A 26059-nucleotide genomic window follows, 5' to 3' on the forward strand; every position below is an offset into this window, starting at 1 on the left:
CAGTGTCTTCAGAGGTTTTGTTTGCTTGTTTTAACCACAAGTATATATCCAGTAAAGTTCCTTGCACAAAACTGGTGTCCAAGAAAACTTGATGAATGAATAACAGAACTAAATAATGTGATATCATGTAGTATGTACAATGAATCTGAAATTACAAATGTTATCTTTTCATTTGAAGAGCTACAAAGCTACTAAAGTGAGAAACATCTAGTTTGTTTTTGGTACATGGTCAGAGTCAAGAATTATACACATGTGAACAATAGTTCTCAAATTGTTCACTTTTAAAGCTCAATTAGTTTACTCTCTGTATCTTGATTACCCATTGTCTTTGTTGCTGAATACTGAATAGTATAATCTCCCAGACTTCTATTTTTCAATAGGATAGGCATAGTTTCTAGTTCTTGTTCTTTAACAACAACAACAACAACAACAAAAACCCACAAAAAAACAAGAAAGAAAGAAAGAGAGAGAGAAGAAGGGAGGGAGGGAAGAAAGGAAATACATTTTTACCCAAAGCAAACTTTGGTTCAGTCCTGAAGTTTAACTAATAGACAATCGGAGAGGACAAAAATTCTAATGCAGAAAAGTGCAGTTCAGTTAATGTGCTGGAGGCTCAAGTTTGGATGTACTGTGTAGTTTGACTTTGGCTTACTTATTCATCATTTATACTTCCACACTTGTTAACATACTGTTTCCCTTGGATTCACCATATTTAGACTAATTAGCACTATGCTGAAACAATAAAACCTAGCTGCGTTCAAATGATTTTCTATTTCAGGGTTCTGTTGACTAAATTTATACTCTATCACGAAAAGCTTCGCAAACAAGCTATAAAGTAGGAGAGGGAAAATGAGCAACTATCAAATCAGAAGGTATCAAATTAGCAAAGTTAGACCAAGTTATCATCGGAAGGAATGGGGTTTATTCTGAGCACAAAGGTGATTTAGAACAGCTTTCATTTACCTATTTGTTTGTTTAAGTCTTAAAAACACTGAACACTGCCTTGAATACAGAAAGAAAATGCTACTAGCATAGCCCAACAGAAGAATAAGAACAATAAGGTTGATGACCTCTACTAATATGAAGGTATGAAGGTATAGTTGGATCAGGAAGGTGCCAAAATGTTGGAATAATTTATGGAAAAAAAAAGAAGTTAGAATAAATTTTACCATAGAGCGGATCATGACAAGTCATTATGTGGATTTTGAGTTCTCTCAATACTAGCTGTTTCAGTGTTTAAAATTTTACGTTTTCACACACGATTACTGGTCCTACCGCAGAGCGACCCTCAAGAAACAGCTGCGTGAGCTCTTTAAGTACTCCATACAGTCTCCAATTCCCGCCAATTTCCGGCTCGGCTCAGAGAGGGAGTTTTCTGGAGACTGTCTTATGGGAACATAGTGTTTTCATTCTTCTAGATTCCTGGTACTTATCCTCTGCTCAGCCATCCTCAGATGTCACCTGGATATCTGGACTTTATCAAGAAATTCTCAATTATTACCTCTACTGAACTACAACAGGCTATAGGACACGTTGTCCTCCTCACAGAGATCCTCAGGAATTTCTGTATCTTCCAAACAAGAAGACTGTGTTTATTTCACTGACAGAGCAAACTGAAATTTGTGTGACTTGATGCTCACTCCTAGAAAGCTTGGGATCGGTAGTGCTGACAAATCCCCACTAATTAGCAAGAGTCTAAGGCACTGGTTTCATTCTTGGAAGGCTCCAGTTGGTGTCCCCAAACCCCCCTCATCCCTCAACATTTTTCCTTCTATATCTTACTGTATCATGTATAATTGTGTAATACTTTAAACACCAAACTATGAAAAGGTAGAGATACATATGTATCTACAGAAGCTAGGCTAGTGTCTACAAAGCATTTTTATTGTGACTCTACTAGTGTAAATAAAATGAAGTTTATTTCCCTTTTCACTCTTCCACAAAAGATTGGAAGAAAAAAATACCCAAAATGTCCATGCTTCTATTAATATTTATGCATTTAGGAGCATTAAGAAATTGCCCTGAAAAATAAAAAGAACTTACTCGTGAACAGCGAATTAGACACTTGTAAAGGCGAGCATGACCCCTAAGAACATCCAGGTCAAAGCTTTTAGTTCAAAGAAGAAAAAAACCAAGGCACAGAATAATTTAAATGTGACCCACTCAAGGCCACCTAGTCAGCACCCAAATGAGAGCCCAGGTCTCTTGCCCTGTGTAGTTCTGTGTTCACTCTCTCGTGAAAGTTTTCCTAAGGAATTTGCTGGCTTGATTTTAGTAGGAAGGTAAAATTGATTAAAAGTAATAATAATAGTAAATACCTAGAGAGCTTGTTATAGACAGCCAATGCTCTGAGTGTATTATACATATTAACTAATCTAATCTTCACCATATGAAATATATACTATAATTATTAGCTCCATTTTATAAATAGGAAAATTGAGGCTTGAGGTCGCACAGGTAGGTGGTGGAGCTGGGATTCAAACATAGGTGGTTCGTTCAAACATCTATGCTCTGAATGATTCTGCTGTATCCCATCTGATATACATATAATGCAGTCAAGCATTATGGGACGAATTATTGTCAACTGAGATTATTTTATTTTTTTAAAGATTTTATTTATTTATTTGACAGAGATCACAAGTAGACAGAGAGGCAGGCAAAAAGGGGTGGGGGAAGCAGGATCCCCACTGAGCAGAGAGCCTGATGTGGGGCTTGATCCAAGGACCCTGAGATCACGACCTGAGCTGAAGGCAGAGGCTTAACCCACTGAGTCACCCAGGCGCCCGAGATTATTTTTTAAATAATAGTATACAATGTTCTACTCTCATGTGCCTGAGAAATGCATAACTAGATGTTCAAGTGTATGTTCTATACAGTTTGCTATTTATGTGCATGCAGCCAATATGCATGAATTACCATACATGATCTAGGGGACTGTGCTTTCTGGGAATTTTCCTCATGCCAAGACCAGGACTCCATCACACCCGACATGCCCTTTCTCTCCAACACTTGGCAACTTGCCTTTCTCAGAGTAGGGTTATAAAAGTTGGCTCCTATCATCTCTACCACCCACTTAGGAGGCCCCACATGCAGAGACTGCAGTACCTGAACTCTGGGTAGGCTGGACCCAAGCTGCCTTTGGTTTCCCCAGGAGGTGCATGGAAAATCTGCTTAACAACAGGAACTAAGTCCCTCTGACCAGAGAGGTGGGACAGAACCAGTGCTCATCCTTCTTCCCTAGGAGGCGCTGTTCCCGGATGCATACATGTGGTTTTTCTAGGGCCATCTGACACGAGGTTGAACAGGCACGGTCAGCTCAAGAACGCACCACCTTGTATTTGCTCTCCCTCCTAACCTGCTCTCTTTTTCCCCGTCACTCTTACTCTTCCGGGATTGTATCAGCGCCTAAACCCCAATAAAGTGTTAGCACAGAATCTCTTAGCTCTATTTTCTAAGGAACCTGGGCTAAGACATGAGGGTATTACTTGAGGCTGATAATTTCAGTATATAAGAATGCAGTTAGCAGCTTTCGGCAAGAGGTATGAGAACAGTGGTCATCAAAATTCCTTCTCCCTCCCCCTCTACCATTCAACAGTAGCATAACAACTCAGCACTTTCCACCCAATTTTGGATACCACAGTGTTTCTGTAAGAGAAACTAAGTAACTATTAAGTGTACCTGATAAAAGGAATCATTGCTTCAATGTTCTATATTCAAAGCTGTATCTTTTATTTATTTTTATATAAACTGGTTGTCTTTGGTAAGATTCAGGGAGCCCTTCTCCTTTAAATTGCTTTGCTCCCATGAACAGAACTAAATAAACCCATTCAAAGATCAAATTACACAGCTGCTGGAGACAGTACATCTTACAGCAAATTCGTTGCCGCAGCATTGCCGAGGAATAGAGTTCTGTTCAAAACTGGACCACTGGAAGGGCCAGACAAAGGTGGTTTTGTCATTGGGTAGAGCTATATAACCTCAGACCTTAACGCACTGGGGCCCAAATCGATTCTTCCATATTTGGTGATGCATATTTTGGAATACGAGCTGGTATTGGTCTGAATACTTTAGCAGGTATGATGTCATTTCACTTATGCCTGAGGCCCATCTGGGACAGAATATAAGTTGGTTTCCTAAGTCTTTTATTACAGAATGTCAACACTGCCATAGGCATATTTAGTATTTAAGACACAAGTTATTCTCTTTAATCAACAGTACAGAATAACAAGACCTCAGGGACGCAGCAGAGAACTCCTCTGTGAATTAGAAATTGGGCATTTGCCAAAGGATGATGCAACTTGCCTAATATTTGAGAAAGATGGTCTAGAAGGCAAGTCAGTACCCCATTCCTCTGGTTTATTTAAGCTCCACTGTTATTAATTTTGGTTTTTATTAAGAAATAAATCTATATTATAGTACCATCATAGTCCACAGAAATGCTTCCATAGAATTAGCATTTAATGCCACACACTCACTGGGGAATGTTTGTGCGTATTTTGCAAAAATCATAGTTTAAAAATGTGGTTTGTTCTGGTACCAAATCTCTTTGTGAATTTAAGTGAGAAAAACCCACGCTGCTCAGAAAAGTGAAGTTTTTTGACTTGCAACATTACCAATTTGTTGTTCTTATTCTTTGCTTTGGCTTATAAAAATTCAAAGCTGAGCAATGCACTCAACTGTAGTACAATGAACATTTTGAGTTACTGCTAAGATATTTCTTCCCTTTCAGTTACTCCTAGCCTCTTTATAAGATTTAACAGTCCTTTTTGTAGTTTTAGTATTGATGTAGTCCCAAATCTAAAAAAGTTATATATACGTAACTAAATAAGCAATAAGGTTTTTAAATAAATAGTTGTAGATAACATTGACATATATTATTGATGAAGCAGGGAATTAAATTATCACATTAAATCTCTTTGCAAGTTTTAGCAGAATCCCATCAGTAAAACATAGATGTGAGGGAAATAAGAAAAGAGCTAGCAAATACTCAGCATTTTAGTCCCCACATCCTGTGTTTCATGTTCCTTAAGCTTTGTTTCTTCCCTCAAGGATCTTATAATGCCCCTTTTTAAAAAATGCCCCTTTTTAAAAATGCCCCTTTAATTGTCACTGAATACTTACAGATAAAGAATTTAAGCAGAAAGTACAGCAACTATTAATAATCAGTCAGTTATGGGAATAAAATTCAATTATCACATGCTTTATGTTATCCCGAAATTTCTTTAACATAATTTAAGAATTCTTGAAACTGTCAGATAGCCTCTCAGATCTATTTTACCTTAGATGAAAAATTCCACTATGAGACTATCTCTAAATGATACTAAACAACCAGACACTTCAACTAAAATGTCTGGTATGTTACTCAATTTATAGAGAAAGTAATAATCCAGTTGTCTGGTCAAATTTTCGGCGGCTTTGTTGGTATCACAGAGTCAACCTCAGACAAGAGTATCTTCACAGGCGAGCACCTGCACATCTCAGTTTCTCAACTTGGTTTCAATTTCCATTGCTTACTCACAGATCAAATAGTTTGTGGAAAGTAGCATGCTACACAAATTAGGCATACATAGTAAGTCATAGTCCCAAATCACATGGCAATTCAGTAAAATATCTGGTTAAGAAGTACAAATTCCCCTCTCTCGTCTACGGTGTTATGCCCGCAAGTAGCAATCATAAGAAACTTCAAAATTCTGTTTCATGGGGGATGGTTATACTTGCTGGTTTCTAGTCTCCTTCTTGAGATTAATTGCCAGGCTTCACACTACTGTGTGAAGGTTTTGCCCACCATTCTGAACCTGGGACATACAGCCTGTTTTCTCAGGTCAGGCTCCATATCCTCACCTGATTTCTTGACTTCACTCTGACATGAATCCTAGATGCTAAAAGCTGATTCCATAGCCATTCCTAGACTTCTTTCTGAATTGGGAACTTCTCTAATGTCACCAAATTTGACCCTATTTACCAAACTGGATTTGCTTTTTAGATTCCCCTGAAACTACATTCCTCTTTCTGAGGAAGATGGCTTTCTTAACCAGCAATGCCTTCTGATTCTGACCTTCCTTATCTACCCTTACCCCACAGATATCAATACATGCTTGGGGCACAAATTTTGGTGCCAGGACATCAAATCTTTGGCTACTGTCAGGAGGTCCCTTCATATTTTTTACCCTCCATAATCCAAATTTTATTTGAGATAATTAGTGATAAAGGCATAAATATCAACTTAGTATCACATTCATTATTACCTATGATTTAAGCCCAGAAAATATTATTGTCATGTCTATTATATGCCATTAACTATTATACCCATCTACTAGAGCTATAAGCTGATAGCTGTATGAATTCAAATTTTTAAATTTGTAAGAATAATATATTCCTCCAAAATATAAGACTAAGTTAAAATATTATCATTTGTTTCTTCTAAATAGATTCTTCATGACATTCTAAATTAACAGCACTTTTTTTTTTTTTTTTTAAACTAAAGCCATGATGGATATTTTTCTCCCCTAGGATATTCCGGTCAATTTTCCTATGAATTAGTCTCATGAAAATAAAATGTAAGCTTAACAGGGTTCCTATCAAAGAAAAAATTTTTTTGATGCTCGAAAAAATGTTTTTTTCTTTTAGCAAATATTCCAAGCACTTCACTATTCAAAATATATTAAGAGATAGAAATAATCATCAAGTTCTTCTGTAATGAAATGCTGACATCAACAACAACATCGTGGAATATCATCTCTAATTACTAAATGGAGATATTACTAACACAAAGGGAAAACAGACTTCTTCCCAATCTCACTAGTGATGCCATTTATAGGTCTTTTTTCGAGTAACAAGACTTGTATTTTATAAGCATCAAGAGGGGATGAGGCCAGAATGCGGTCCTAAAAGGTCCCAAGCTAAGAGTTAGTCAGCTAAAGGGCTGGCCCCTTTTTACCTGAGCACAGCATGCGGCCCAGAATTCACACGTAGGATGAAATTTCAAATTATGAGTTATTTAAACTCCAAGAAGAATAAGCCTGTGTCAAGGAAGGGGTACTGAAGAGACCAATTGCATGGGAGCTACAAACTCGTAGAAAGATTGCAAGACCTTTTATTACAAAAGAATCCAAGATGTTGGGTCTAACAAAGGTAAATGTCACAAGAAACCAAAACTCAGACCCGGACAAATACACACATATATATAGTTTTACCTTGCTGCGTTGGGATCCTGTGGCCTTAAGGAAGGATGAGGACAAGAAGCAAAATAGCAATAAACAATTGCTCGGAAGACAACTGGTAGACCATAAATGGTGTGCACTTCAGAAAACACAGTATTACTTGCTGCTCAGAGCTCATTCTAATTTACCTCAGTTTCTTATCAATAAAGACGGACTTGAGAATAGGACACACATACATTAGAAAAGATTATAGTGTGTCACATAGGAAATTAATCTTACGGCTTTTTTTTTCCTCAGCAATAAGCATGGGTTGTTCTCAGACTAGCTTTTACACTTTCTACGCATTGATTTCAATGCTGCAGAGATGCCACATCAAATTGGTCCTGGAAGGGGCCCTACTCTCTGTCCCCCCTCAACCTGTACCTTTCAGTGGGACCACTGTCATTAAGGACTGACTGCTAGTTACTAATAGATTTCCAGACCTCTAGCTCAAAATCCAGATATACATAATAAAAAAAAAAAAAGTATCTATTTCTTTCCACTTCTTTTTGAAAATTCTTAAAAAAAAAAAAAAGAAAAAAAAAGAAATGGAGAAAGGTGGCAGTTAGCAACAACTCTTTTCTTCATAGAAAGCAAAAGTAAAATCTAAACAAATGGGGTCAAATAATAGTTCCTTTTCTTCTGGCTAATTAGCATAGAGCAATCTTTCTAATTTTCTGGATATTTAGGAGCTGAGAACATCTGTAACAATCGTACAATAGAACACAGTCCTAGAAATATATGCACTCCTACCTCATGCAAGCAAATTGGCTTAGTGTGTCGCCGTCTGTACATATGTACAGGGAATGAGTGACGTATTTGGGTTGAATTCAAAAGAGGCCAGATCTCTAAGACTTTTTCAATTCAGAAGAAAAACAGCCAACCAAGGGTTTAATTAAAACCTCGATGTCATGTTGCTGTTCAGTAAGTATTGTCCTTATATGTCCACTAGAAATTTCAGATCACGACATTCACTGAGATGAGAACAGTCTGAAGCACTCTCATCTCTGAGAGTTCTCAGGGACACTCATTCTGCACATATGGGTTTTATTTGATTATTTCATTAGTCTACGTTCCTTGGTCCTAACTTTAGCAAATGTGAGGACTCAGATTTGTCCATCCAGCTTCTGACATGCAGTTCCTTGACACAATAAGCTGCGATAAGCCATGAAGCAAGAAACATAAATGTCAGTTATAAGCTATGAAACAATGTTCCAAAGTAGAAAAGAAGACAAATCTAGAAAGATCCATCTTACTTCAAAACTCTTCACTTCTTCTTCCCCATCATCATCTTCCTCATCATGACAACTCTGAAACATGGAAAACATTAAGAAAAGGTTAGCAGGATTCAAATACATTGAGGCAGAAAGTACAAAACAATGCAGCATGAAAACCAAATCATCTGTACTAAGTTGTCATTGACATCCTTTAAACAGATGTATTAGATACAGTAAATGCAGATGGCATGATCAATGAATTCAGGACCCCCCAAAAAATTATACTGCGCTTTTACAAAATCAAAATAATTAAACTGCCAATTTTAGGCACAGCACAGAGATATTGGTGAGATCTCTACCACAGTACATGAACCTCTTATTCACGCATGTATTGCCTTGTTCAAACCAAACTACAAGCCTTAAAGACAAGGATTGTTGGGGCACCTGGGTGTCTCAGTGGGTTAAAGCCTCTGCCTTCTGCTCAGGTCATGATCCCAGGGTCCTGGGATTGAGCCCCGCATCAGGCTCTGTGCTCAGTGGCGAGCCTGCTTCCTCCTCTCTCTCTGCCTGCCTCTCTGCCTACTTGTGATCTCTGTCTGTCATATAAATAAATAAATAAAAATCTTAAAAAAAAGAAAGAGAGAGAAGGATTCTTGTTTTCTCTTATTTTCTGTTGCCATCACAACGCACAAATACAGATGCATGCAATAACTATGAATTAAAATTAACAGAAAGCAAGTCCGTTGTTTAAAGTGACTCTTGTGGGGCACCTGCGTGGCTCAGTGGGTTAAAGCCTCTGCCTTCGGCTCGGGTCATGATCCCAGGGTCCCGGGATTGAGCTCTGCATCGGGCTCTCTGCTCAACGGGGAGCCTGCTTCCTCCTCTCTCTCTGCCTGCCTCTCTGCCTACTTGTGATCTCTGTCTGTCATATGAATAAATAAAATCTTTAAGAAAAAAAATAAAGTGACTCTTATAATCCTTTACCTTCCTTTTTCATTGTAATTGGTACGAAGGAGGAAAATGAAATTCTGGCTGCTACTAATACTATTATTTTACAGAAAAATAACTAATTCATTGAGTTATTTTCCCAGAAATGATAAAGGAGTTACCTTAACTCATGCATCTATTCTTATCTAATTGCCACAGCTAAAGGTTTTGCTTCCTAAATTTAAGGAAGAGTGATGTGGTGATTAAGATCATAGCCTGGGGACGCCTGGGTGGCTCAGTTGGTTAAGCAGCTGCCTTAGGCTCAGGTCATGATCCCAGCATCCTGGGATCGAGTCCCACATTGGGCTCCTTGCTCCGCAGGGAGCCTGCTTCTCCCTCTGACTCTGCCTTCCATTCTGTCTGCCTGTGCTTGCTCTCGCTCTCTCTCTGACAAATAAATAAATAAAATCTTTTAAAAAAAAAAAAAAGATCATAGCCTGAAGACACAGGAGGCCTGCTTCAAATCCTGATGCTGTTCAGGTTAGGGCAAGTTTCTTTACCTCTCTGGGTATCCCTTTTCTCATATTTAAGGTAGAAAAAAGACAAAGAGGACCAGGGCTCCTGGGAGGATTATGTGAATTAACATATGTAAGATGGTGGCATAATTGTTTAAGTGTCTGAAAAATAATAAGCATTAGATAAATCTCAACTGCTATTATAATTATTCTGGTTGGGAATAAAAAGAATCATGTTGACCAAAGGAATCTGGCATTAACCAAAAGCCACAGCAGGAAAAAAAACCTATAGCTTTTTTTTTTTTTTTTTAAGCTATTTATTTATTTATTTATTTGTTTGTTTGACAGACAGAGATCACAAGTAAGCAGAGAGGCAGGCAGAGAGAGAGAAGAGGAAGCAGGCTCCTCACCGGGGAGAGAACCTGATGTGAGGCTCGATCCCAGGACCCTGAGATCATGACCCAAGCCGAAGGCAGAGGCTTTAACCCACTAAGCCACCCACGTGCCCCAAAACCTATAGCTTTTAAGGTGAGATTGTTCCAACCCTTGTAAGGATTTCTTCTGGTCTGCAAGCCCTCAGCATATCATTGAAGTGAATGTGGCAAGTAATTAAACAGAATTGACAAATCAGAATAGTTTCAGTTCAATGATTCCCAGTATTTTGAGTATGGAGCTGAAGTGGAGATGGGAGGCAGGGCAGAAAATATGATCCTTCTACCCGCACCATGATAGATTCTAAAGGTCTATCATATTCTTTTGTTCCCTCAATAAATACTATCACCCTTTCCACTCTGCAGTAAGAAGACTGACAACATAGTTTGCAAAGGAAAATAAACATTTCTGCTGTTTGGAAAAGGAGTCCCATAGCACGTTTCCCTACAGAAACAATGTTGTTAATTATTTAATCAAGACTGCCGGGAATGTTCTGCTATGAGCTAAGGTCACCTTGGCTCTCATGCCATCAGTTAACCAGAAATCTAAGAAAAAGAACCATGAAAACTTGAGCAAAACACATCTGATAGGCAAACCTGTAGTCCTCTGTAAATACTGTGCATCTCATGTTAAACACAGAGGAATTTTGGTTTATCTGTCCTTCCTTTGCTTTAGGAAATAGAAGTAGAGCACAGGCATTATATTTATATTTATAGTAAACAAGCATGTTTACTATTTAAACAAATTAGAACACTAATCTGTCTCTTGAGAATGTGAAGTTTAGGGGCACCTGGGTGGCTCTATCAGATAAATAAATAAAATTTTTTAAAAAAATGTGAAGTTTAGGGGCGCCTCGGTGGCTCAGTAGGTTGAAGCCTCTGCCTTTGGCTCGGTCATGATCCCAGGGTCCTGGGATTGAGCCCCACATCGGGCTCTCTGCTCATCAGGGAGCCTGTTTTCCTTCCTCTCTCTCTGCCTGCCTCTTTGCCTGCTTCTGATCTGTCTGTCAAATAAATAAATAAAATCTTAAAATATATACGTATATATATATTTTATATATATGTATATATATTTTATATGTGTGTATATGTATGTATACATATACATGTATGTATACATATATGTATATATATAAAATAAAACAAAGTATGGCTTGAAAAATACAAAGATTTAAGATTATTTTTTTCAAGACACAGCCAAAGCAAGAAGAATGAGGTAGAGTAAGTACAGGGTTTAGAGCAGATACCATAATAATAATAATAATAATAGTAATAATAATAAGAAGAAGAAGTACACAGCTACTCATCAGCTTTTTGCTTCAAATTTTACCACCAAAGAGAGTGATTTTTATTTTTATTTTTTAATTTTTATTTATTTATTTGACAGAGAGAGACACAGCAAGTGAGGGAACACAAGCAGGGGGAGTGGGAGAAGGAGAAGCAGGCTTCCCGCTGACCAGAGAGCCCAATGCGGGGCTCAATCCCAGAACCCTGGGATCATGACCTGAGCCGAAGGCAGATGCCTAACGACCGAGCCACCCAGGGGTCCCTGTTTGTTTATTTTTTGAGAAAGACTGTGGAGCATGGGGAGGGGCACAGGTAGAAGGAGAAAGAGAATCCCACACTGAGCTTGGAGCCTGATCTTACCCTCAAACCACAAGGTTTCCACCTATGTAGCCCACCTGCTCCGTGGTTCTTCAAATGCAGAGGACAACAGTGTATGACTCCTTTACAGCCTCATTTGTGAGCGCCTTACTTCTTCATGCCCTTATTTATCCTAGTTAAAAGTCCAAGACCAAGGAGGAAATATCCTTCTGTCTTTTTTTTTTTTTAAGATTTTATTTATTTATTTGACAGACAGAGATCAGAAGTAGGCAGAGGGGCGCCTGTGTGGCTCAGTGGTTTAAAGCCTCCGCCTTCGGCTCAGGTCATGATCTCAGGGTCCTGGGATCGAGCCCTGCATCGGGCTCTCTGCTCAGCAGGGGGCCTGCTACCCACCTCCCTTCTCTGCCTGCCTCTCTCTGCCTCGTTGTGATCTCGGTCTGTCAAACAAATAAAATCTTTGAAAGAAGAAGGAAAAAAAAGAAGTAGGCAGAGGCAAGCAGGGGGGTGGGAACGCAGGGTTCCCGCTGAGCAGAGAGCCCAATATGGGGTTCGATCCCAGGACCCTGAGACCATGACCTGAGCTAAAGACAGAGGCTTAACCCGCTGAGCCACCCAGGCACCCCTATCCTTCCCTCTTTTATCCTTTAACTCAGTGTTTTGTTTTGTTTTTTATAAAGATTTTATTTACTTATTTGACAGAGAGAGACAGTGAGGGAGGAAACACAAGCAGGGGGAGTGGGAGAGGGAGCAGCAGGCTTCCCACCGAGCAGGGAGCCCAAAGCAGGGCTCAAACCCAGGACCCTGGGATCATAACCTGAGCCGAAGGCAGACACTTAACAACTGAGCCACCCAGGCATTCTAACTCAGCATTTTTCAAACTATGGGTTTCGGCTCTTTTATTGGATGCAGAATCTATTTAATGAGTCAGGATCTAAAATAATTTTTTTAATTTAAATAGAATAGAAAATTCAGGCTCTACTGCTCATTTAATTTCATGAAAATGTTCTTTCAACAAACCAATTTTACGTGTCCATAAATACACTGAGTAAATATGTTTCTTACTGGGGTTTATGGTGTAAAAGAAAGCTGGAAAGCCACAGCTTTTCCTGATGCTCTGTAACCTGCCCTCTCCCCCTGCTCCCATTCACTCAAGACCTCCCACCACAAATGACCCCCGTTCCATCTCTCTTGGTTCCTTCCCACTAGGAGAGAAGCATGTTCAAATCTCTCTCACATATAAAAGTAAACAAACAGCAAACAAACAAAAAAAGATCATCCCCCTCAATGTCACAATTCCATCTAGATATTGGTCACTTCATATTGTCTCTCCCCTCTCTCAATCTTCTAGTAAAGAAATGTCTAGGCCACATCCCCTCACATGTGAATCTCTACTTGCTTCCCTACAGTATGGCACTGGCACCTCTGACGGCCTCTCTCCATAATGTCCTGAAACGGACCTTACCGTGGTCATATGACACACATGCACTAAGTCTAAAGTCTAAAGTCTAAAGACTAAAGTCTCGGTCCTCGCCTTGATCACCCACACCCCTAGCAGCATATGGTTCTGCTGAGTACCCACTAAGACCCACAGCTCCTATATATGCTCACACTTAACGATTCTCTCCCTAACCCTTTTTTTATGGGTTCCTTTTCTTCTTACCATCTCTTATATACCCATGTCCTTAGAGAAGTGGTCCTGGGCCTTTCCCTCTCCTGATACCTTCTCCACCTGGGGCAAGACCATCTACTCCTACGGCTTTGATTCCCTTCGAATGCAGACAAATCCCAAATCTGTATTTGTAAGGCATCCCTGAGAGGCTGAATGTCAGACTTGAATGTGTTATCACACATCTGATCTCTCCGGCTTGGCTGTCTCCCAGGCATTTTTAACTCACATGTCCAAAACGCAATTTGCCATCTCTCCCCTTCATTCCAGGCCTACATACTGAGTGCTCCCCATCTCAGTATCTGGTACCACTGTGCTCCCAGTCGCCTACATCAGAGGCCTCAGAGACACCCCAACTCCTCTTTTAAATGCACCCCTCATTCACCCTCTACTGTGGGATATAAATGAAATAAAGACTCAGTACACACAAGCTGGTCCTATTGTTGCACGGTCCACCCATCATTAGGCAGTCAAGGACTTCCTTAAACCTTAGCCTAAGCAACCCTTACTACTCTCCTGTGCAACCTCTTCCCTATACCCCTCATAGCGCCTCTACCATTAATCTTAGTAGAGCTTGCTACAATCACCTGCTAAAATTTTGCCTTCTCCGTGAGACTATATACTCCAGGAAGAGTGTGTGCATTTCATTCTTCTTCACTATCTTACCTCCAACACCTTGATGCCCCATGAGTATTTGTTAAATGAATGAATGAATGAATGTTTGGAAATTTAATGAGCTACCCATAAATAAATGTCAAGAGAGCAAACAATGATTACCTGTCAAGGAAGTCAGAACAGAGACTCATGCAACAAGTGGAAAATTAAGATTAATACCCCTTAGGTTTCTAGGACTTAACATTATTTTATTTGGACACAAAAAAATTTCCAAAGAATAGATTCTTTATCCCTTGTCTGATGAAAATGATTTTTCTTTATGAAAATTAAACACTAAAATCAAGATATTTTTACTTACCTTTGCCATAATATCTGCATACGCCATATATAAAAAATCTTCCTCCAGTTTGCTATGAGAAACAAGAAGAAAATAGGAATTTTTAAGTAGGAGGCTAGTCAGATGCAAAACTGCCATCACTGTATAAAACAACCTTTATTTTTCAACCAGTGCGCCTTTTTAAAATGAAATAAATGCAAAACCTAGTCAAAGTCATCATTCAAAAATATGGCAGACTCAGACGGCAAAGATCTCCGACCTAAACAGCTGACCCATCTTACCTTCCCGAAGAGGCCTTCAAGTCTCACAGAATAAATGGTCTATTGATTTACACACAAATGCTAACAGTTTTTAATTTTCTTGAAACTACACAAGCTGAAACAACCAAGTTCAAAGAGGTAAGGGCTTCTGACAGCAGAAGTGTTATTTGACATTTGATGAAAAGACTCCCCCAATTATTATGCTACTATACTGTTCGGAAATACAACAGTCACAGGGATCCCTAACCACTAAGAAATGTGTTTAATATCTTCTTCTTGAGAAGTACAGAAACCATTAATTCATGAAGAAAGGTTTCCAAAAAAATGCCTAATATTTACAAACTTATTCTAGCAGTTTTAAGGTTCAGCCATCAGAAAAATGCACTTAGGAAAATACCTCATTACCTGACAATGCCAGACAGAGGGTTGCTCTATGCTTAGGGATGAGATGATTTGGTTAGTTAGGAAATAATAAGAGAGAGAGAGAGAGACATCGTGAGAGGAGGATGGATCACATTGGCTAAGAGGGAGAAATGTGCATTGTTATGGCATGCAGAGAGGTCAAATGAACTCATCTAGACTCTCAAAAGACTCATGGGGGTGGGGCCGATCATTAAATTATCTTCCAGCTTCTGCAGGAATGAGTGAAGCCTAGGGCAAAGTAGGCTCCCCTTTGCACCACAGGGAGGCAGATAAATGTTTTATAGCCTCTGAAAGGTTTCATCACAGAATCTCTGCAGTGCTCCCCATTATGAGCAGACGCTGAGCCCATGTGGATTACCCGGCATCTGAGGACACAAAGATTTAACCACACAGAGGTTCGGCCTTTGTGGCTTCAGTGAATTCACATCAATAAGACTACAGAAGCCATGGAAAATGGAGAATGCCCCAAAACAGACGTCAAAGAAACTTCCTGTTGAGATGATGGTTCACCCGCCTCTAAAGGTTTCCTAAGACCCACTGCACAATGGAGACACAGGAAGTTTGGGTCACCAGTGGCCTCCACACATCTTTTTTTTCCTACTGGAATTTGCTTTGGGCTCTTTTGTTTTCTTTATAAAGGCCATTTGGGACAAAGGAAAAAAAAATCATTTCATAAGATTTGGGATCGACTGCAACAGCTAATGACAAAATTGTTAGGAATAACTGGGACTCATGGACAGACATGAAAGCCTGAACTTGAACGAACGTTGGCCCCTGGGTGTATGGCCAACTGGGTCCTATCTCGGAACAATTCTCTCTCCTAACAAGAACAAGATGAAATTGCAACACGAATGGGTCAAACACAAAATACTCAGACATGGGGTTTCTTTATCTGTTCTTCCTATGCTCCCACGAACCCTCCCAACCATACCATTTCTCTGTTAAAGCTGTTCGACTAAACAGAAGTATGAGCTGATGGAGGGGATCAACTCGCTTCGTGCCTTCTTCTTCTTCTGGAGGGTTGGCTCCAGGTTTCTACAAAAAAGCCAAATTGATAAAATTTCACATTAAATGAAATGCGCACACAAACCCAGGTGTAATATGAAGGTCAGAAACAATAACTAAAAAGAAAGCCATCTTCTTTGGCTCTGGCGTGTGTGTGTGTGTGTGTGTGGTTTTGTTTTTTTTTAAGATTTAATTATTTATTTATTTCACAGGCATCACAAGTAGGCAGAGAGGCAGGCAGAGAGAGAGAGAAGGAAGCAGGCTCCCCGCTGAGCAGAGAGCCCGACTCGGGGCCTGATCCTAGGACCCCGAGATCATGACCTGAGCTGAAGGCAGAGGCCCTAACCCACTGAGCCACCCAGGCGCCCCAGTGTATGTTTTTTATATGCACTGTGCACACACGTGTGTTTTATATACATTGTGCATGCATGTCTGTGCTACATTAATCGGTACAAAACTATGCAACTTAATAAAAAGATATTTAATAATTGGACCAAAAACCACTGTGAGCAGGGATGACTCACAACATTTAAAAATTCTGAATGCTTTCTTAGAAGCAGAATCACAACTGGGGGTATATTTGGTACAGAGATTTCAGCTCTAGGGAAAGCTGAATTTACAAGGAATTATAATAAAATCCTAAGTCACTCCAAGTATAAACATTTAGTTCACAGAGCAGTGAAAACTAATTATTATCAAACGAAACATTTTCCTTGCCTATACAAACAATGTCAGGTAAAGAATGCTAAATGAGCTAGTGCTTAAACTACTTACATTTTTTAAAAAATTTTCAGTTACTTTAAACTTAGAATAATTTTGTGCTATTAGAACTTTTAACACAAGGAAAATTATTAAGCATTTTTACTCAATGTAGAATTAATGAATCTTGACTCTTCATTGAATGGTTTAATGACTTTTATATATCTATTGTCTTACCCATTCAGACTGATTATCTCTATACATAAATGATCTTCTCCTGGATTTATGGCTTAACAGTGTAGATAAGGGATACATTTCTATAAGATATCTAATAGTTTATGGGTTATTTTGGTTCTAAAGACAAACTGAACTCACTTAAAATACATGGGGATAATCAAGGTCAAGCTTTCACAATTTACATCAGTTTATCCAATATTCCCCACTATCTCGTGAGTTAAAAAAAAAAAAAAAAAAACTTTTAGAGAAGAGGTCTTTAACTTAAGAATCATGAAGCTTCTAACTAGTCTGCAAAATTCTACCAAACCACATGCTTATCAGATATTTTAACAAGTCCACCACTTCGAAAAGATTAAGACAATGGCCTCCCAGACTGCTCTGCTCTCAATACAACAGCATCCTTACCAGCACAGCATGGAAGGACCAAAAACCTACTATGCCATCTACTACATTTACTAGGGCTTCCTGTTCTTCTTATAGCCAGTCCATCATTCTCTGCCCGTGTGATTTTAAAAAACAGCTACTTTTCATTGGCTTTTGTTAACCTTCACTTATGTTTGGTGAATAACTTCATGATGGTTCAGCTTTTAAAGCTCTATACTGGTTCTGAGGTGGTTAAGGGGGCTTTGCGGAAGAATTTAAGAGAATAATGGAATCAATGTTTGGTTAATAATAAACGATCATTCACTTAACTTCTGAACTGTATGATGTTGGAGAGAGCTGTCCGAAATAAGGATAAAATTTTCCCTAAACACTGAATGCAATGAGCAGCAACAAGAATAAGTTTCCCAGGAAGAATACGCTACAATGATATTTTCTCTTTAATATGGTATGATAAATGCTCACACCAACGTTATCCCACCAAACCCAAACCCTCTTTCATCTTAAAACCTCATTAAAACATACTGCTAAATCTTCTATCAGTTTATCTTCAAAATAGTGTTCTTCCGTTTCAATCCAAGACTTCTCATATCCCTGAAGAAAGAGATTGACAGCCCGGTGCCTAAAAGAAAAGCACAATTACGAACAAAGAATTTTTTTTAATAAATTGGAAAATGAATCATTAGTGCTTTATCACTGGATTGCCTGTGCACTAAAAAAAGATAAAACAATAAACTTCCTACTCATGATTCCAGAAGCAACACATCATAGTGAACAAGGCAAGGCTTCTCAGATCGCAGGCTGACTTACATTCAAATTCTGGCTCTGTCATTTCAAAGCTTCACAACACTGGCCAAGTTATTCACTTGACCAACTTCCACTTTTTCCATTGATAAAACTAGGAGAACCCCAATCTGCACTTCAGTTTTGCAAGATATAAAAGGAGATAAACAATGTGAAGCACATTGGGTAGATAGATGGTCATTAGGGGGCAGTTATTATGACATAAGGTGGTTCTGAGAAACAATGTACTAAGTGTTCATAAAGGAATTATTCAGTATTTGAGTTAACATTAGATAGAGGCCCCAAAGATTACTAAACAAAATGTCTTACGTGAACTTAATAGGAGTAGATATCCAAAGACTAAATCCTAGGATACTGAAAATAAATGGTTGCCTATGAAATAAAAGAGCCCCACAGACTAAAAGAATCAATAAACTCATCATGAAGTTGATGAGAGGTACAGATAAGATTCCACCATAAGAAAGGTAAAAAGAGGGGCGCCTGGGTGGCTCAGTGGGTTAAAGCCTCTAGTTTCGGCTCAGGTTATGATCCCAGGGTCCTGGGATCGAGCCCCGCATCGGGCTCTCTGCTCAGCGGGGAGCCTGCTTCCTCCTCTCTCTCTGCCTGCCTCTCTGCCTACTTGTGATCTCTGTCTGTCAAATAAATAAATAAAATCTTTAAAAAAAAAAAAAAGAAAGAAAGGTAAAAAGAAAGTCATGACCATAAGGAAACATCCTAAGAGAGTATCAGAAGTGTTAAAAGGAGAGGTGCCATCATCACAGGATGGAAAGCTGAGCCCCCCGTACTGATGGCAGGCTATGGACTCATGAGGCACATGGTCAGATAGGTTTACGAAGAGTCTGGAAGACCAATGGGAGGAACTGACTTGTTGTAGCCGGAACTGCTAGAAATTGCCATAAAGTCCCATGCATGAAACAGGCATGACAAAGGACAGCCTCAGCCTTTCTGGGACATCCAAACCAGCTGAGTGGCGTTTGTACAATATACTTGCAAAGCACTCACAGAAATGCTGATTCAATAGGTTGAGGTTTGAGTGTTTCTGCGATGAATCTGGGTGTATTTCCCAAAAGTACCAGGTTTGAGAGGCGCCACAAAAAGGGAAACAATTTTAGAAAGGTTTTATCAGAGGGAGTGGATCTGAAGACTCTGTGACATCCTCGGGAAAATGAGCTTGGAACCTGCTGCTATCAACTTGGTAAGGGGCGATAAAAAAGTAAGATGAACAGGTGGCCATAAAGGAAAGAGGATCCTAGTGAAACAGATCAAGGAAAAATCTGATGGAACTTGGAGAATAACTAGATAGGAGAGACCAGAAAAGGAATAAGACAATGAATTCAAGGTTAATATTCTACTGACTAATGAATAACACCATAACGGAGTCAGAGAATTTAAAAGGCACACAAGGTCTCAGGGGGAAATTCATGTATTTTTATACCCAGCAAAGGTGCCAGAGCAAGAAATCCAGTTGTCTTAGTGAAAGGGGATTGTGTGAAGTTCGTTTGCTTTGTTGGGGGTGTTGTTTTGTTTTACTCCCCGACTCATTTATTTATTCAAACATGTACTGAAAGTCAGTGTTCTAGGTACTGAGGGTATAAAATTGAACACAACTCTAAAAGATCTCAAAGCCTGGATTAGAGAGACAAATAGGCCCAACACCATGTGAATGTGCCCACAGCCAGGGACCCGATAAAACCATCCTAGAAACAAAGAGGAGGAAGTGTTTCATCTGCAAGGAATGGAAGGGCATGGTCTGGTCAGAGATGCTCCAAAAAAGAGAGGGAGCTGAGCTGAACCCTGTTTACCCGACGTGGAGATGGTATCATTGACACAAGGCTCCAAGGGGAAAGGGCACAGTTTCTTGGGAAAACTACAAGGAGGCTGAACTGGTACCTGGGCCACAGAGCCAGACTCAAATGTACCAGGTGATTTTCTCTATTTTTCTCTATAATTTCTCTATTTCTATAATCATAATATAAATATATAATAAAATGTATAAATATAATTATAATAATATAAATATTTCTCTATAATTTCTCTATTAACAAGTATACTGCTGTTATGAGAAGACGGGGAGTCTATTAAACGCATTGACATTATTTCCATAAACTAGGTCCGTATCACTGCTTCTCCCCAAGATGGACAATGCCCAAAAAATAGTAAACAACAGTTAACAGGTATAGTGTTAAGATTGGCTCTAAGCACTCTGTATACCTCAACCCATTACGTCATCTGAACAAGTCCATGAGGCAAATCTCATCATGGTACACATGAGGCAATCTGAACCATCAGGTAAGAAACTTGACCAACATCAGGCAGCCGTCCGTTGAGATGCCATGATTCAAATCAAAGCTGTCTGAGTTCCTAATGACCCCACCTGACTTATATATGCGAGCAGATCTTCCTCAGTATTTAAGAGCATTTAATGATCACACTGTAGACCACAGTCCTCTGGGAATACCCAATGAAGAAAAAAACAAACTCAAGTATTATACAGAAGAACCAAGGGATCTCTTCCATCTGTCTCTCAGACTACTGCATTCAGGTTAAAATTGACTCTATATTCCTACTGCTTCGTAGGGGAAAAGAAAAGAAAAATTAATCTATTACAGAGATTTAAAAAGTCTGACCTTGGCAGATTGTATAAAGGAGCCATCCGGAAGCAGGCTACCACTGCCCTTTTCCTCTGCTTGGATAACAGTTTGTGCCATACAGCCTTCTTCGATCTCTGTGGATGCTCCACCTGAGGTAAAAGGATACAAAAAAAAAAAAATTTAAATATTTAAACTCCCAACTACCCTCAAAAATACAGTATTAAACAGCTGTGCCTTTTCGATTAAAAACTTTTGGGATTTCAGTTCCAAAAGCACCTTACAATTATTATGGAAAAACCCATGTCCTAGAAGTAACCCAATGCTAAATTGGAAATAGTTTTGAATACTACATATTTTCTTTAGTCAGAATATAGTATTTTCCCAGTAGTGTGTACTTGAAAAGCTATGTCATCTCTAAAACCAAAGAAATATAAAACCATTCTACATAGAATCATGTTTTCAGAATTTGGAATGGTTCTAAAACATATACAAAAAGTTATACAAAAAAGTTAACACAAAAAATTATTTATGTATCCATTTAAGCCAATTTTATCCTAAGAGTCAACGTGAATAGAGACATAGAAAATTCAACCCTTCCTTAATATAGTAGGATGGAGAGAAGATGACAAAGCTTCAAGAACACATCACTAGGAATGAGGTAAAGAATTTAATTTTGCAATGTTAAAATACGTAATTATTTTGTTAGAGAGGGACAAATGAGAATTCAAAGTTGCAGTAAATGAGGCAAGCAAGCTATTTATTTAGCTAATGGTGTTTGGACCTCCAAGACGAAAAAGAGATTAATTATAAGTATTAGAGAGAGAAAAAAAAACCCCAACATGTAATTCTAAATTAATTAGTAGTCTCTAGGTAATTGAACACTGTACTTCCCAGACTGTAATATCTCCAGCGCATACATGTAGATTTCTGGAAGAAATAAAAATGTTGCGTTAGCTAAAAAAAAAAAAATAAAACTGAAGTCTATTACCCTTTGCAGTAAAAGGTCAAAATATGAATGTCACAATGCCCGAAGAAAACATTAACAAAGTCTGGACTACAGTGGTTTAGAAATTTTAATGAAGCAACTTGTATAATTGGAAAACACTTTTTTCTGTGATGGTCATCCCTCCACAGGATCAATAAATAACTTTCCGACAATTGTCCTCTTCTGTTTTCTTCTGGATGACTGTGTTAAGTGAATGGAAGGTAGTATTGTTCAACTAGATCTAATGCATTCAAGTTTCATTTGGAGATTCAGGCTGCACGGACTCGCTTTCTGTGGGAATCTGCGTCCTGACTGGTGTGGGTGACAGTCAACAATCATAATAAAGTACCAAAGCACTGAAGATCCAGAGGTGAACATGGTAGAAAAGTTATCTGCCATCATGAAGCTTACCACTTGGCGGAACAATTTACTATACATGAAAAGTCTCTGAATAATGAGGCTTTGTCTAACTGTCCAAATGCGCAGAGGTGCTGATGTGTTCGCGTGCCTCAAGTTTGAGTATTAGGAAATGGCAAGGGCATAGTTTACTCTCAGGGACCACTGACCAGATATGCAGTATAAAATACACAGGCGCAAAGATTTCTGATGTGGGAGATAAGTGAAATCAAGGCTCTACTACGCACCCACTGAGTTTAGCAAGTGAAGATATTCTTTGCAAGCTGCTCTATGACTTAGCAACAAGTTAACATTGGAATAGAGGTAATGCAGGCATGAATTCCTCTTGTGGCCCATTTTTCCCTCTTTTCCAGTCTTTGGTCATTGATGATTTCTTTTTACTCATATTCTTAAGAATGTGAAGAATGGTTGACCTTAACTAAAATATGACCGCCTAGAAAATGCCTTCAAGATTATGGGGATCACCTACTTGACAACTAGACTAGGTCTGGACTCCTTTTATAGTCTAGACTGCACATTTTGTATCCGGGCATATCTGCATCATTACAAGGTGTCCACATGCTCTGCACAGTCCTGACCTACTTGAGTAGAGATACAGCCTTCAGCCCCCAGAACGTGAAGTACCTAATGCGGCCATATGGTACTGTATGCAATAAATGTTCATGAAGGGAATGGCTACAGCATAAAATGAACCTCACTACTTTACAGATGACTTCGTTCATTATGATTGAATACAGTTACCAATATATGTCAATAGAGTAAAATCAGATTTCAATAAGCTTCATTTAATGTATCTAAAAGTCATTCAAACAAATCCAGACACATGCATGGAAACTAGAAAGGATTAGAACCTTACAGTACAGGACACGCAGGTGGCTCAGTTGGTTGAGCCTCTGACTCTGGATTTCAGCTCAGGTCATGGTGTCAGGATCATGAGATCGAGCCCTGCATCAGGCACTGTGCTGGGTGTGGAGCCTACCTGGGATTCTCTGTTGCCCTCTCCCTTTGCCCTTCCCCCTCCCATCTTTAAAAAACAAAACAAAACAAAAGATCTTATGGTAGGCTGCCAAAAATAATTCTCAGGTATACATTAAATAAACATTTAATCATCTTCTTAAATATGTGTATAATTCTGGAAAACAACTCTATGACTTTATAGGTCATTAAGATTTCATTACCTTAAATCTCATCATCTTCTGAGTGATCATTTGTACTTATTTAATATTTCATGAAAATATTTAGGGGAATATTGAGTTTGCCAAATTTGATTACATTATGTATTAATAGCGTGGTGTTCCACAATGTAAATACACAATGTAAATACATGTCAATAGCCATGTGTTTTAAGGGTAGCCTAGTTAAATTGCATCAGGTGCAGTGATAACTTGCATGGCATGGGGGACGTTTTTAATGTTTGAGGGGCACCTGAGTAAGCAGGAAGGAAAGTAAGAGGATACTACATTAGGTGATACCTTTATGTTATTTAACTGGTCAAGGAGGGGATGGGAGATCACCAGATAATATAAAATAGGAATCCAAGAAAAAAGTTTGTTATTGCTATGTCAATATGGTCTATAAAAAATTTAGGTGACAAAATTCCTGAGATGCCAGGTGCCCTTTTATTATTTTATGTTTTTGTAAAATGAGAGACCTGCCACGTCCAGATGAGGGACCGTCATGAAGGCCCAAGGACAGATCACACTGTTGGGGTCACACTGAGCCCCCTCACTTGGTGTCATTTTGCTGAGTGGACCTCATGAGAAATAGGGATGATGGCTCAGTATTGCGGATATTTTACCTAAACCAGAAGATTCCTCACACAACAATATAACCCACAGATGGGTAATATTTCAAATATTTCCGGTTTGAGAATTGCTGAATAATGAATAAGGAAATCAAACACACAGTGAACTTTGTAGTTTAAAGTAGGATACAACTGAATAATTATATAAAAATACTATTCTCACATAGTTTTAATATCAATGCACTGCTTTTCTCCAAACGTAATTTATTGCTGATCTTGGAGCAAATTAACTCAAAAATATCTCTAATGAGGGGCGCCTGGGTGGCTCAGTGGGTTAAGCCGCTGCCTTCAGCTCAGGTCATGATCTCAGGGTCCTGGGATCGAGTCCCACATCGGGCTCTCTGCTCAGCAGGGAGCCTGCTTCCCTGTCTCTCTCTCTGCCTGCCTCTCTATCTACTTGTGATCTCTCTCTGTCAAATAAATAAATAAAATCTTTAAAAAAAAAAAAAATCTCTAATGAAAGGTGAAACTAATGACCCCAAAAGAATCAAACATTAAACGAGTGAAAGCATCTCGAACATGTTTTTATGAGCAGTAATAACAACTGATACGTAGAACATGTGGTCAGGCAACTCCTGAAATTTTGTTAGAATGATTTAAAATTAAGCATATAATCTTACTCATCTGTATAATCACAGAAATATTTTGAGAAAAGACAATAAAACAAAGACTGTGATATCCCACAATACATTAGCTATATATTGCTACAAAGACTATGGGCTGGGAAATCTTGCTTATTAGATACAAGCGCTCCTCAATCATATCTTCTTCACCATGAATCTGCTGAATGTTTTTTGGCCCATACCTAACGACGAACACCCACCGTCTTTAAAGTGTGCTTACATGGTTAAGGCAAACACGATGGAATCAACACAGACTCTGACCTGCTCAAGATGGAAAAGCACATTCGCTATATCTAATACTCTTTCCACAGTCTTCTCCGGATCCGACGTATCTTCGGTCCTGTTCGGTAAGTCTTTGTAAAGAGCCATTTGCCATCGAATAGCAGGATCCTCCAACTGCAGGAAAAAAGAAAGACGTCTCAAAAATAGAAGGTTATGACCTAAAGAGGAGAAGACCTACTTACTGGAGTGTTGCCTCATGTCAAAACACGGTGCAGAGACGAGAGCACAGAATGATCTCGTACTCACAAAATTGATCATCTGGTGGGGAAGACAGAAATTAAATACGTACAAGTCTGTTGATGGCTACCAAGAGATATATTAGGTATTGTGAGCTTCAGTCTAACCTGCTGGTGGTTGGTTAAGAGTCCCCTGAAGAAGGGAAGTTTTGCCCAAGATGTAAAGATGAGATGGACATGGTCAAGGCAAGGAAGTAGACAAAGCAACCTTCTACCTTTCTCTTTCCCTTTCACAAACACTGAAAGATCTACGAACTTACTTTCATAGCAATGATATGGGATCACACTTACAGGTAAATACAGGGACTCTACAACTGAGCTCAGTCTCCCTGAAACAAAGATATCGATATCAACTGATGGAGGGCTAATAGAATCATACTCTGTAATGCAGGGGTATTTTTAATACCATCAAATTTCCTGAGTGGGAGATATAACTGAACTCTATATGTTTTTGAGAAGGATTATTATAAAATCATAGAAACCAAAAAATACAAGCATCCTTACAAGGAACAGATCACATGACTTCAGAGAAATGATATAGAAATAACTATGTCATTAAAAACAGGCAAAGCAATCCCCTTACATTTCTCTTCCCCTTTCAAATTTCTATTAAAAATGGAAGACTGAGGGGTGCTTGGATGGCTCAGTGGGTTAAGCCTTTGCCTTTGGCTCAGGTCATGATTCCAGGGTCCTGGGATCAAGCCTCACATCGGGCTCTCTGCTCAGCAGGGAGCCTGCTTCCCCCCTCTCTCTGTCTGCCTCTCTGCCTCCTTGTGATCTCTGTCAAATAAATTAAAAAA

General features: G+C 39.0%; 1 protein-coding gene across 3 annotated transcripts in view; it reads right to left on the bottom strand.

Moving 5' to 3' along the window:
• The window catches only part of RYR2 (ryanodine receptor 2), a 733452-nt gene that overhangs the window by 83514 nt on the left and 623879 nt on the right, over positions 1-26059 (bottom strand). Inside the window, exons 74-81 of one of the 3 annotated variants that reach the window (XM_082721307.1) lie at positions 25003-25137; positions 21803-21839; positions 20949-21060; positions 18043-18139; positions 16127-16230; positions 14534-14585; positions 8456-8509; positions 7194-7217 (exon numbers count right to left, since the gene is read on the bottom strand). In XM_082721307.1, coding sequence (XP_082577433.1) covers positions 7194-7217; positions 8456-8509; positions 14534-14585; positions 16127-16230; positions 18043-18139; positions 20949-21060; positions 21803-21839; positions 25003-25137 — 615 coding nt within the window. Of the gene's footprint in view, positions 1-7193; positions 7218-8455; positions 8510-14533; positions 14586-16126; positions 16231-18042; positions 18140-20948; positions 21062-21802; positions 21840-25002; positions 25138-26059 lie in introns of all 3 variants that reach the window. The other 2 variants (XM_082721308.1, XM_082721309.1) reach the window with 2 other exon arrangements.

This window comes from Mustela nivalis (genome assembly GCF_964662115.1).
Source record: "Mustela nivalis genome assembly, chromosome: 2".
Taxonomy (NCBI): Eukaryota; Metazoa; Chordata; class Mammalia; order Carnivora; family Mustelidae; genus Mustela; species Mustela nivalis.